This window comes from Helianthus annuus, chromosome 8 (assembly GCF_002127325.2).
Source record: "Helianthus annuus cultivar XRQ/B chromosome 8, HanXRQr2.0-SUNRISE, whole genome shotgun sequence".
NCBI lineage: Eukaryota > Viridiplantae > Streptophyta > Magnoliopsida > Asterales > Asteraceae > Helianthus > Helianthus annuus.
The window spans coordinates 29,957,579-29,971,774 of NC_035440.2; the positions used below are offsets into that span (position 1 = coordinate 29,957,579).

At 34.8% G+C, this 14,196-nt stretch overlaps 1 protein-coding gene across 1 annotated transcript; it reads left to right on the forward strand.

Annotated features, from left to right (window-relative positions):
- The first annotated feature begins 777 nt into the window (after positions 1–777).
- LOC110894765 lies at positions 778–11,100 on the forward strand. Its single transcript, XM_022142000.2, has 5 exons — positions 778–882; positions 971–1,111; positions 8,793–9,287; positions 9,927–10,067; positions 10,155–11,100. Exons 1-5 carry the CDS (start codon positions 840–842, stop codon positions 10,604–10,606), a joined length of 1,272 nt encoding a protein of 423 aa, XP_021997692.2. The 5' UTR covers positions 778–839; the 3' UTR covers positions 10,607–11,100.
- The last annotated feature ends 3,096 nt before the right edge of the window (positions 11,101–14,196 follow it).

Consider the following 14,196-nt stretch of genomic DNA (forward strand, 5'->3'; position numbering starts at 1 on the left):
CGGATATTTTCGGATATTCGGATATCCGAAAAAAATAAAAATTAAATTTTCGGATATTTTCGGATAATCCGATTATCCGAAAATTCTCAAAATCACTATCCGAATCCGAATCCGAATTATCGGATTATCCGATTTTCGGATATCCGAAAATTCGGATGTCCGAAAATTCGGATATTTCGGATACGGGTTTTCGGATATTTCGGATTCGGTTTCGGATTCGGATTTTTTTGAACACCCCTAGGCATTAGACAAAGTAAAGAATAACGCGGGAATCGAAACCGCCTATACCACGCATTAGAAATTAGAAAGCAGTGCAAAAAGCCAAGAACCATTAAGCTAAGCTTAACAGTTTGTTAAAAATCCAACTTAAAATGCATATATAAATACCTTATAAATACCAATCGAGAATCTCACTAGCTTTAGTTCTAGATAAATACCTTTTAAATAAGAAAAAAAAATATTTATTATTTGTTTATCGGTCAAAATGTCAAAAGTAAAAAAGTTATTGAAGGTGGAGCTACTCAAACTACTTTTTTTAATGACAAATTTAGATAACTGACCATTGAAGTATCATCGTGTCATCAGCGGAACTATCCGATCATATCAATCTTCATTAGGCTATGACGCCTATACACCAATTAAGGAGGAAACCTAATGAATATGAGAAAAACCCCTTTTATGGGAATCAAACTCAGGACCTATTGGTCACACAAAAGAATTATCCCACCCCTAAAATCTCACCTCTATAAAACCATAGGCACCTACTCAAACTACTAAAGCTACAATCTCAAATTCTATAGAAACTAAAGCACCGGAGACAAGGTTGTATACCCACATCGATGAACAACTTGTTAAGACCACTCGATCACCCCATAAATAACGGTACACATTTTTAACGCAATAGTAGTTTAGTTTCCCCGGGGGAGTTAATGTTATAATATTCTTAATATATGTTCATGTGATTGTTTAGTCCACAAATATCAAACAGCAGCCGAGATGAGACGGCCTTCAAGCTCAGAAGAAGTCGATGGAACGAGTCAGAGCACATTTGACCCGATGAAGCTTTTCAGAGCAATTACCGATGATCTTGACCCCCTTCCATATCTATTCGGTAACAAATATATATATCTTCTTTTACAATACATATTGCAGTGAACATCAAACAAAATCCCCTTGTGTTGTTAACTTCTAATAGCATATAAAGCATGAAAACGATGCAAGCTGAGCAAAATATATAGTAGTTTGCACGCACACAAGGACAAACGCTACAAGAAAAATAAATTTGAGAGGGAGAAACGATAACTAACATTTTATTGTTTGGTCACAAATTTTCGATAAATGTCTTATGGAAACCATCAAGACAAAATATATAGTAGTGTGTGTGCATGTATGTATGTATGTATGTATGTAACGTGCATACGTACATGTACGTATGAATGCATGTATGTATATGTGTGTATGTATTTGTTTATGTACATATGTACGTACCTACCCATGCATGTATCTACACATACGCACTTGAGGATGGGTGTACACAACATATTAACATAGATAATTGTATAACACTTCAACAATTAATTGATGAAATATGTTTTAGATATGAGAGTTTAATATAAGTTTATCAGGTAAAGTAAACATAAAATCATATAAAGGAAAAATGCTTTTTGAGAATTTAGTTAAATAGAAAATTGATTGATTACATAATTAGTTTTAAGAATTGAACTCGTAGTCTAACTCATATATGACACTAATAATCAATATTATTCCTTTTTTATTTAATCACATAATTAACTTTCAATAAAGATAGATAAAGTAGTTCAATTAAAAAAAAGACAATTTTACCCACCTAAACTCTTAAAATTTAATGTAAAAATACAATCATGTCCTCTTCAAATGTATTATGATAGTTAGTGTATATTTGTGTATTGTATAAGATTAAAATGAATAATTTAATTAGAATCTCGAATCATATTGGAAACCAAAAAATTATATTTGATTCACTTTATTCGATTACTGAATTCTAATATTCAAAATCGGAATTCAAACTTGGAGCAAATTGGATTTGAGTCGAATTTCAGTTTTTTGAGTTCGATTCAAATACTAACCACCCTTATTTAATCTTAATATAATGAGATTGTTTTTATTTTGAGATAAGATTTTAAGACTATTTGTGTTTTGAGATTACATTTTACAACAGATATTAATTAGCAACTAATAATTCTGTAACAAAATCAACTAAGGGGTCGTTTGATTTACATTATGTGTTTTAAAGGAATTTGAAATGGAATTTGAATTGGAATTTGAATAAACTCCTTTAAAAATTCATAATGTGATTTGGTAAAATTATGAATGAAATTGAATTGTTTAAAAATCAAAATGACAAATACACCCTTTTCTTCAATCTTACTTCAAATGCATTAAACTCTCAATGGACTCTAAATTTGTTTACTTTGACCATTGTTATAAAAGAAGTTACTAATTATTTTGTGTAAAATGGTATGATATCACAGTAAATCAAGAACAACAAAGAAATAGTGACAAAAGGTGACAAAACTTTTATTATTACTCAAACCAAGGAAAAGACCCCCCCAGAAACCCTAGATCTCACAAATGATGAGATCTGTAACAATACAACGAAGAAGATGATCAACTGATGTAAATCAGTTGATCTATACAAATCAAACAATACAGAATAGATCTCACAATAGATCAAACAACCACAAAACACCACAGATCACAAACGATCTGAACCAGTTAACCCTAATCGCCTGATGGAAGAAAGAGAAAGTAACTTCGAGATTGTAACACGAATTCAACTGTTGAAGCCCTTTTATATTGAAAATATCTTTATTTTCAATATCAACCTTCAAGTCTTCACTTTTACACTTTATCCCCTCAGACATTACAACTTAGTCCTTCAAGAATTATAAAGTGCTGCACATATCTCACAATGTCAGTTAGGATATTGTAACAACTTTTTTATATTATGTAACAACTTTATAACAAGTGACAATATATGTTGCAACATGAATTAACATGTGCAAATTATTTTAACATGCCCCCATAATTCATGTGGCAAACATGTCATAAAGACCCAAACTTTCACAAAGAGTTTGATGTTGGTTTGCATTCAAACCCTTTGTGAATATATCAGCCACCTGCACTTCTGTACTGACCTTTTCAGGCTCAACAATACCTGCAGCAATTTTTTCTCTTAAAAAGTGTAAATCCAATTCAAAATGCTTAGTTCTCTCATGAAATACAAGATTTTGAGAGATTGAAATAGTTGATTTACTATCACAGTACAGTTTAACATGCAACTTACAAGAAATCTTTAATTCAGTTAAAACATTGATAATCCACATAATTTCACAAGTAGCTGAGCAAATAGCTCGGTACTCAGCTTCCGCAGTAGATCTAGAGACAACATTTTCTTTCTTGCTTTTCCAAGAAACAAGTGTTTCTCCTAAAAAAATGCCATACCCAGTAACCGATCTTCTGGTCTTAAGGCATTTAGCCCAATCAGAGTCCACAAATCCAGTTATTACCATATTTTCAGATTTTTTAAAATAAACTCCTTTTCCAGGAGATAATTTCAAATATCTCAATAATCCTAAAGCTATATCAAGATGGATTTGAGTAGGACTATGCATGTATTGACTTAAAAACTGAACAACATAACTGATATCAGGCCTAGTTAAAGACAAGTATATCAGTTTTCCTACTAACCTTTGAAAACCATTAACATTTTGTAAAGTTTTTTGATCACTTTTACACTTACTTGTAACCAAAAAACTTTTCTCAATTGGTGTTGCAACAGGTTTGCAACCCAAATAACCAAACTTATTTAGCAATTCAAGACAATACTTTCGTTGAGACAAAAAAATATAACCATCAGCATATAACACTTCAATTCCTAGAAAATACCTAAGCAAACCAAGATCTTTAATATGAAAACTTTCTCTCAACCTTCGTTTAACATTTTCTATTTCAGACTTGTTATTTCCAGTGATGAAAATGTCATCAACATATACAAGTAAAACAACAAACACATTTTGTTTTGACAACACGAACAATGAATAATCACAAATTCTTTGTACAAAACCCATAGCAGTTAACACAGAAGTTAACTTTTCATTCAATTGTCTTGGAGCTTGCTTAAGCCCATATAATGATTTTATTAGTTTACATACTTTTTTCTCATCTTTATCTTTTGAACAATAGCCTTGAGGCTGTGTCATAAAAACATCTTCAGACAATGTACCATATAAAAAAGCATTGTTAACATCCATTTGATACAATGGCCAGTTGTTATTAACAGCCAACTTTAACACAATTCTAACAGTAGTCATTTTGACAACCGGTGAAAAAGTTTCACCAAAATCAAGACCCTCTCTTTGGTTAAACCCTTTGGCAACCAATCTAGCTTTATACCTTTCAACTTCCCCATTAGCCTTATATTTTACCTTATAGACCCATTTACAGCCTATTGGTTTTCTATCTTTAGGAAGATCAACTAATACCCAAGTATTATTTCTATATAAGGCTTCCATTTCAGTATTCATAGCATCAACCCACTTATCATTTTAGCAGCTTCATTATAACAGGTAGGTTCAACTATTTTATTCAACGAAGCAACAAAACACATATTTTCATAAGACAAGTTTGCATAATTAACAACTTTTTCAACTCCATATTTAACTTTACCCTCAACAACAAAATCATCAAATTTTCTAGGTAAAACAGTATTTCTAGAAGATTTTCTAACACTAGTATTACCCTCAGATTGGTTGGTCTCAACATTTGACCCTATAGTGTCCTCTGCCCTCTCATTTGTATCCTGTCCACTACTGCCCTCATGTTCAGTTTGCAGAGTCATCTCAGCACCTGATACAGGGGCTGATGTAGAGGGAGACAATGGTTGCTGATCATCACTAATAGGATCTTGAGCACCATTTGTACCCTCTTCATCATCGGGTATGTTAGAAACTTCAGATACAACATTGTCAAAAAAATTAACATGATTCAGTTGATTATTTATAATAAGTTCTTGATTATAAAAGTTGTTAATTTTAAAAGGATATACATTTTCATAGAACTTAACATCCCTTGAAAAAAATATTTTTTTATTATCCAAACTCCACAATTTATATCCTTTTTTAAAACTTGAATAACCAAGAAAAACACACTTTTCAGCATTAAAAGAAAATTTGTCTGAATCATGCAATATAGTACTAAAACACAAGCATCCAAAGTTTCTAAGATGAGATAATGAGGGTTTAAAACTAAACATCATTTCAAAAGGACTTTTACCATTTAACACAGATGATGGCAACCTGTTAATAAGATACACAACAGTTAAAACACAATCAGACCAAAACCTTAAAGGTAGTCCACCCTGAAACATAAAGGCTCTAGCAGTATTTAACAAATGTCTATGTTTCCTTTCCACCACTCCATTCTGTTGTGATGTATAGGAACATGTTGTTTGATGCAAAATACCTTTAGTTTTAAAAAAAAACTATTCATCTGACTGTTTACAAACTCTGTTCCATTATCACTTCGAACTATTTTAACTTTCTTTTTAAACTGGGTTAACACAAGTTCATAAAACACCTTTAAGTTTTCAAAAACTTCAGTTTTATTAGTTAGAAAATAACACCAGACTGCTCTAGAAAAATCATCAACAATAGTTAAAAAATATTTATAACCATCATAGCTTGTTACTCTATAAGGACCCCATACATCTAAGTGTATAAGATCTCCTACAACCTTTGACTTGTGTTCACTTAAAGGAAAAGGAACCCTAACTTGTTTAGCTCTATGACAAATATCACATGGACCATGTTCACTTGATTGAATTTTAAGGCTTTGTTTCAATACTGCTAACACCTGATCAGAAGGATGTCCTAACCTACTATGCCAAGTAAAAGACTGAATAGAACTATTAAAGCAAGCATTAAACAGATTACCAGAATTGCCTACAAAATACAGACCACAATTTTGACTACCACTCATCAGGACTCTCTTTGAACTGGAATCCTGTAGCAAACAATTTGTTTCATTAAACACAACAGTCACATGATTATCTTTTGACAACCTATGCACAGACAACAGATTTACACTATACCCTGGAACATAGAAGACATCTTTTAAAATTATCTCATTGGTTAATTTTAAATCCCCAATTTTTAAGACCTTAACATTAGTACCATTTGGATGACTAACAGTTATGTTAAACTCTGAAACATCAACACTATTTATTAAATCTTTGTCTGTTTTAACCATATGTTGACTAGCCCCTGAATCAACAATCCACCCATTCATATTAAAACCAACTGAACTAGAACAACTAACAAAGTTTGAAATATTAACACACTCACCTCGTACATTCTGATTCTGAGAATCTGAAACATTTTTTTCTCCAACTAAACTCAACAGTCTTGCAATCTATTCAGAAGTGAAAGGAAAACCAGAACTTCCCACAGATGAAGCAACATTATTAACAGAGTTACTTTTATTACCACTAACCACATTAGATTTACCAGACTGACTATTATTATTACTTCTTTTTTTTTTAAATCCAGGTGGATAACCTATAATCTCAAAACATCTATCCACAGTATGCCCTAACATATTACAATGTGTGCATTTTAAATTTGAATTAGACCCTTTATTAAACCTTTTCTTTTGATCAAAGGATTGATTTGTTATAGACACAAAAGCCACATTCTGAGTTTTTGACCCAGTACTAGACATTCTATGTGACTCTTCTCTAGACACCACAGAGAAAGCCACTTTAACAGAGGGTAATGGTTCTCTTGTTAATAGATTTGTTCTGACTGACTGATAAACATCATCCAGTCCCATTAAAAACTGCATCTATTTTATTAAAGTTGAAAAATCATTAAAATCTTTTGCAGCTTGACAAGAGCATGTAGGAAGATGCAACATAGCATCAAATTGTTTCCACATAGTTGTAAGTTTATTATAATATTCAGCAACTGAAGTACCATTTTGTGAAACACTGTTAATTCTTTTATACAAATCATATACAATCGAACCATCAACCCTATAGAATGACTCTTTAAGATCAGTCCACACTTTTGAAGCTAGTTTAGAAAACACTTGTCCTAAAGCCAGTTCTTCAGATGTAGAGTTTAATAACCAAGTAAGAACCACAGAATTACATTTGTCCCACTGACTTGCTAACACAAAATCATTCTCAGACCTAATACATTTTCCATCAATAAAACCATATTTGTTTTTTGCTTCTAAAGCCAATTTCATGGCACTAGACCATACAGAATAATTTTCTGTTCCTTTTAGTTTGATACTAACAATTGTCAAAGCACTTGAATCACTTGGATGCAGATATAACGGATCACCTATATCTAACTTTCCAATTAAAGTCTGAGAAGTACTACTAGTATCAGTATCACCAGGCATTTTCAAACAAAAATTACACAATCAATCAGTAAACACAAGCAGAACACAGAACAGTTACCAACAAGTAACAATCAAGAAACTACAAGAGAATAATACACTCACACACAGGCAAAACTGAGTCAGTGTCAAGATTCCAGGTTCATCACTCACAGGTGCCTGGATATGTCTTAACTCAGAAGCCACTAACAAACAGACATGAACAAACACAAACAATCAACAATAACAATCAATCAACAGTGCCGGTCCTCACTACCCCGACTTCAACTATTCAACCAATCAACAAAAAACTAAAGACAGAAATGAAACAATATTACAGAGGGTGCAATAAACTCCAAAGCGGATCAGAACTACAGCCTTCACTTAGGGCTATAGTTACAGATCAGAAGACAAGAGAACAAATATAACTGGTCAGTTTGCTCTGTATCCTTCGAGGGTTACAGAGACCAACACGGATCTTCAAAAATCCAGCAAATATCTTCAAACCACCACAACCCTAGTTTAGGGTTTCCAAATCTTCAGATCTAGATGACTCACAAGATAACAGTTTCTGAGATAAGAAACCTTCAAAAAAAAAAAAAAAACCCAAGATCAATAAATAATCAGAGATAATCAAAATACAGCGGAAAAACACAAAAATCAAGAGCTTCTTGACGCTCTGATACCATGTAAAATGGTATGATATCACAGTAAATCAAGAACAACAAAGAAATAGTGACAAAAGGTGACAAAACTTTTATTATTACCCAAACCAAGGAAAACACCCCCCAGAAACCCTAGATCTCACAAATGATGAGATCTGTAACAATACAACGAAGAAGATGATCAACTGATGTAAATCAGTTGATCTATACAAATCAAACAATACAGAATAGATCTCACAAGAGATCAAACAACCACAAAACACCACAGATCACAAACGATCTGAACCAGTTAACCCTAATCGCCTGATGGAATAAAGAGAAAGTAACTTCGAGATTGTAACACGAATTCAACTGTTGAAGCCCTTTTATATTGAAAATATCTTTATTTTCAATATCAACCTTCAACTCTTCACTTTTACACTTTATCCCCTCAGACATTTCAACTTAGCCCTTCAAGAATTATAAAGTGCTGCACATATCTCACAATGTCAGTTAGAATATTGTAACAACTTTTTTATATTATGTAACAACTTTATAACAAGTGACAATATGTGTTGCAACATGAATTAACATGTGCAAATTATTTTAACATTTTGAATGGCAAATATTATTTACTCGACATTACACCAATTACTTTAAAATACTCCTTACTCTAAAAGAAGTTACTAATCAACATTATGTATTAACGTTATTATTTTGAAGACAATAGAAACGACTACTTTGATCTCGTTGTTCCATTATACGAAGCATCAGTTACGGGCAACTGGGAGAGTGCAAAGTTCATCTTAGACAAACGCCCGGATTTGGTACGCTATGGTCTTGGTAGTCTTGGCACGGCACTACATGTGGCAGCGACAGCAAAAGAGTCCAAGGAGACCTTACATTTTGTGAAGAATCTAGTAAATATGATGACCGGAGATGAGCTGCAACTTCAAAATAGAAATTCCAACACTGCGTTTTGGATAGCATGTGCAAATGGAAAAATAAACATGGCTAAGATTATGATGGAAAAGAATAGTAGTGTGTTGCACATTCGTGGTAATCTACGATTGTATCCATTGACTGTTGGTGTTGAGTCAGGGACACGGGACCTAGTGAAATGGTTATACAATAATTTTGGGAAGATGAATGGCGACCACTGGGGAGATGATGATAGGGATTTCGTACTCTATTCATGTGTGATTCGAGGTTTCTTTGGTAAGTAATTTTGTCACTAAGATTGTGGGGTCATCACGACATGAACACAACAACCGTTCAGATAAAATTAGGTTATATGTAATGGTTTTACTGCATTTAACCTATTGGATAAGTGTGTGCTCCACAACCAAAAGGTTGTGAGTTCAAATCAAAGACTAAGATAGTTCTACTATATTTATCCTAGAAAATCTATGAGTTGTTAAAAAAATAATGGATTCACTAAAAACGCCATACCTTGTCACTGCCATGTAGGCAGAAATTGTTTCACTAACCACATTCTCTCAAGTGAAATCGTTTCACTAACCGCATTTAGTAAAATAATGTTTAAATTAAATAAATAAATATTTAAGAAATAGGGATGTGATGCGTTTCTTGCCTCAAAAGAACTAAATAGGCACAGTAGAAGGGCCAACACACCATTAACAAATGTGGGGGTTCCTTCCTTGAATAAGAAAATGATAATTTAGTTTTTTTCTTATTTTTTTAATTTATAGAAATGATTATTTTCTTCGTAAGAAAACAATGCTACTCATTAATTAGCATAATATGTTTTCATTTTTTTATTACATATGCTTGCCATTTTCTATATCTTTTATTTTCACTTCATATCATTAAGAGATTACCATATACGTTCTATAGATATTGCAATCCAAATTCTCAAGGACTACCCAGAATATCCTCTTCCTCGGCATGTGCCTGACCTACTTAATGTTTTGGCTGAGAAGCGCAATTCATTTGATAAAGGAGAAAAGAAGCTGATCACGAGAATCATAGAACCAAGTACGTGTCTGATTAGTAATTATCTTCTCGTTTTTCTTTACAGTACTGGAGTGTATTGTTTGTCCTTATCTTTGTAGTTGTTTTCAGTTTATAGATTATTTGGTATGAGCTTAGAAGAGGATACCGATGCACTGAAAGTACTAGAAATCATTTGGAAACGTGCCACAAAAACAATGGACTTCAAAGAAATTCAGAGTATGCTCAAAGTGTCTAGATCTTCTGGAATATTATTTGATGCTGCAAGAAGCGGCAACACTAGGTTTATAGTTGAGGTGCTTCGTAGATATCCTGATTTGATGTTTGAAATAAATGAAGATGGGCACACTATATTTCATATAGCTGTAATGCATCGTAATCAAGGTATTTGCAACCTATTGTACGAGATAGGGGACGGCTCCAGAAACAACATATGCCGACTAACTGACAAGAACAAAAATAATATACTTCATTTAGTTGGTAAGAGTTCAAAAGAGATGGCAACTAAGATGTCTGGAGCATCTTTGCTAATGCAACGAGAATTATTGTGGTTCCAGGTATAAGCTTTAGATTAATGTCCCAAAACTCCTTAATAAGCTACATAGTAATTATAATGTGAAACCGGTTAATCTCTTAACATCATGTACATAGTTAGATAGTTAGAATTATTATTAAGTAGCGGTTACAAAGTACGAGGACCAAAGTTGACAAAGTGGAAGTTGGAAACTACCCTAATAACCGAATGGGTGTGTCTCTACACACATACCATTTCGGAATCGGTGCAAGGAAAAGAACAAAGGGACGCGACTGTTGATCGAGTGGACGACATTCAACACACCTCTTCAAGATTCAATCATAGCCACATATCCAAGAGACGTGTCCTTTCACGAAGAGACGCAACTCTTCACTCGTACCCGTAGGAAACTATAAATAGGATAGATTGTTTTCATTTGTAAAACACACTCTCATTCGATTTGTAAACATTCATTCGTTTATTACAAGTTATTGTTATTCAAGTTATTCACGCTCATTTAGAGATCAAGATCCAAGTTCGGGCCAACAAATTGGTATCAGAGTGTCAGGCTCTAGGCGTGGGAATCGCAAGGCATCGCAGGGAATTCGCGATCAGGTTTCAATTTCGTTTAAATTCGCAAAAGTTTCATTTCAGAATTTTTTATTTTCGGTTCTAGGAAAGTCGGTCGAACCGAACGGTTAGGAATCTAGGGTTTGTTTTGATTCCGGGGTTTTAGTGCGAATTAGTTTGGTTGTGGTTGTTTGGTTATTACACGATTCGGGTAATCGGGGTTGTTAAGATATATTGAAACCAAAAGGAAAGTTTAGTAGAAGTGAAGATTATTCGACAGGAAGAAATGTCAGGAGCAACCGGGCAAAGTCCGATAAATGGAAACTCTCTCTCCCAGTTTCAGTGTCCGATTCTGAAACCAACAAACTATACGGTTTGGGCTATTCGTATCAAGACGATTCTTGAAGCGAATGGTTTGTGGGAAACGATTGAACCGGCAGAAAATGCAACGGTAGACACTAAGAAAGATAAGTCTGCCATTGCATATCTGTTTCAAGCAATACCAGAAGACGTTGTATTGCAAGTCGTAAGTTGTAAAACTGCAAAGGAGATTTGGGAAAATCTAAAGATTAGACACGTTGGCGTTGATCGGGTACAAAAGGCGCGTATGCACACGCTAATGTCAGAATTTGAATTGTTGCAAATGAGGGATGACGACACTATTGATTCGTTTACCGCAAAGATTAATAGTATCGTTACCCGAGCAACTGAAGTAGGAACGACAATGAGTCAACCGACTCTAGTACGCAAACTCTTAAATGGCGTACCAGATAAGTTTACTCAAATCGTTGCCTCTATGGAACAATACTCCGATCTAGAAACCATGACGCTACAGGAAGCGGTCGGAAGACTAAAGACGTATGAAGAACGTCTCAAGTTAAAGAAAGGAAATCAAGGGGAAAGCCAAGATAGGCATATGTTTACACATCAGGATAACTCCAGAGGAAGGCAATCTGGAAACCGCGGTCGTGGTAGATTTAACCAGACACGTGGAAATTGGCGAAACAACGGAAATAGGCAAAGTCCCAGAAACGAAGGATCTACATCTAGATCTAGAAATGGGAATTCTAGAAATTGGAGGAAGTTTGCAAGAACCGACCTAAGTAAGATCCAATGCTTTAAGTGTCAAAAGTTTGGACACTACAAGAAGGACTGTTCAGAGAAAGACGATGTACAAGAACATTCAAACCTCGTCGAGGAAGACGAAGCACCCGTATTGTTAATGACAATACAAGAAGAAAATGTTCAAGAGAAGGCTCTGCTAAACGAGGAACGTATAAAACCAACAAGTTACGCCTCAGAAGATAAGAATCTATGGTACTTAGACAACGGGGCAAGCAACCACATGACAGGAGTGCGAAGTCACTTCAAGGAATTAGATGAAACTGTGACAGGGCAAGTACGATTCGGTGATGGGTCACACGTAGAAATTAAAGGCAAAGGTTCAATACTACTGGAATGTCTGAATCAAGAACAAAAGATCGTTTCACAAGTATACTACATTCCAAGTCTGAAGACCAATATATTGAGCCTCGGACAACTTACAGAAATCGGTTGCAAAGTGGTTATGGACGGAGATTTACTTACTATCCGAGATCGAAATAGAAAGCTACTAATGCGAGTCAAGAGAATGAAGAACAGGCTGTACAAAGTCAAACTGAAGACGGGAAAACCAATCTGCTTACTATCAAAGACCGAAGACACAGCATGGTTATGGCACGCAAGGTTAGGCCATTTACACTTCGACGCTATTAAGGAAATGACTCGTAAGAACTTGGTACATGGAGTTCCACAAATAAGTCATGCTAGTCAAGTCTGTGACGCATGCTTATTAGGAAAGCATAGTAGGGCACCATTTCCAAATCAGGCGAAGTTCAGATCTTTAAAACCTCTGGACTTAGTCTATGGAGATTTGTGTGGTCCTATCTCCACCAACACATGCTGGGAAGAAGTATATATTCTTACTTGTAGACGACTGTACTCGCTACATGTGGGCATATTTACTGACTTCCAAGGATCAAGCATTCGAAACATTTAAAGAGTTCAAAGAAAAGGTGGAAAAGGAAGCGCAGACCAAGTTAAAGATGCTAAGGACGGATAGAGGAGGTGAATTCACATCGGCTGAATTCAACAAGTTTTGCAAAATCAACGGCATAGCAAGACAGCTTACAGCACCATATTCCCCACAGCAAAATGGAGTAGTGGAAAGAAGAAACAGGACGATGTTGTCAACTACTCGCAGTATGCTAAAGGCAATGAACATGCCACAAAACTTTTGGGGTGAAGCAATACGACACGCGATATACGTACTAAACAGGGTTCCGACAAAAGCCCTGGTGAACAAGACACCATATGAAGCACTAAAAGGAAGGAAGCCAAATTTAGAACACTTGAAGGTTTTTGGCTGCACTGCTTACGCTAAGGTACTACCACTTCAACAAAAGAAGTTAGATGATAGAAGTGCACCTATGGTTTACCTTGGAATAGAAGAAGGATCAAAGGCATACAGATTATATGATCCAGCAAAAAACAAGATATGTGTCAGTAGAGATGTAAAGTTCATGGAAGGTCAACCATGGAACTGGAATAGTTATATGGAAACGGTAGATTCAGGGAATCCCGAATGGACAAACTTTGTCATTCAAGAAGACGACATGCCACCAGAATTAGAAGAAAATGAGCCAAGTAGTCCAGGCGGTAGCGGGCCACAACATGACGATTCAGGAGTAGATCAGACAGAAGAACAAGACTCCTATGTAACCCCGCCAGCACATTCGTACAATCAGAACTCAGCAGGAAATTCAAGCAATTTATCAAGTGGAGGTCCATCCACTTCTGAAAGTACAACAGAGAGTATTAGTGACACTCCAGTAAGATTAAGAAGTCTCGAAGACCTGTATGAAGAAGCAGAAGAGATTCAACTAGATCCACATGAATTATTACTCGCTGAAGAAGAACCAAGGAATTACAAGGAAGCATCTAGTGACAAAAAGTGGATTGAAGCAATGAAGGCTGAGTTAGACTCAATAAACAAGAATAACACTTGGAATTTGACGGAATTGCCAAGAG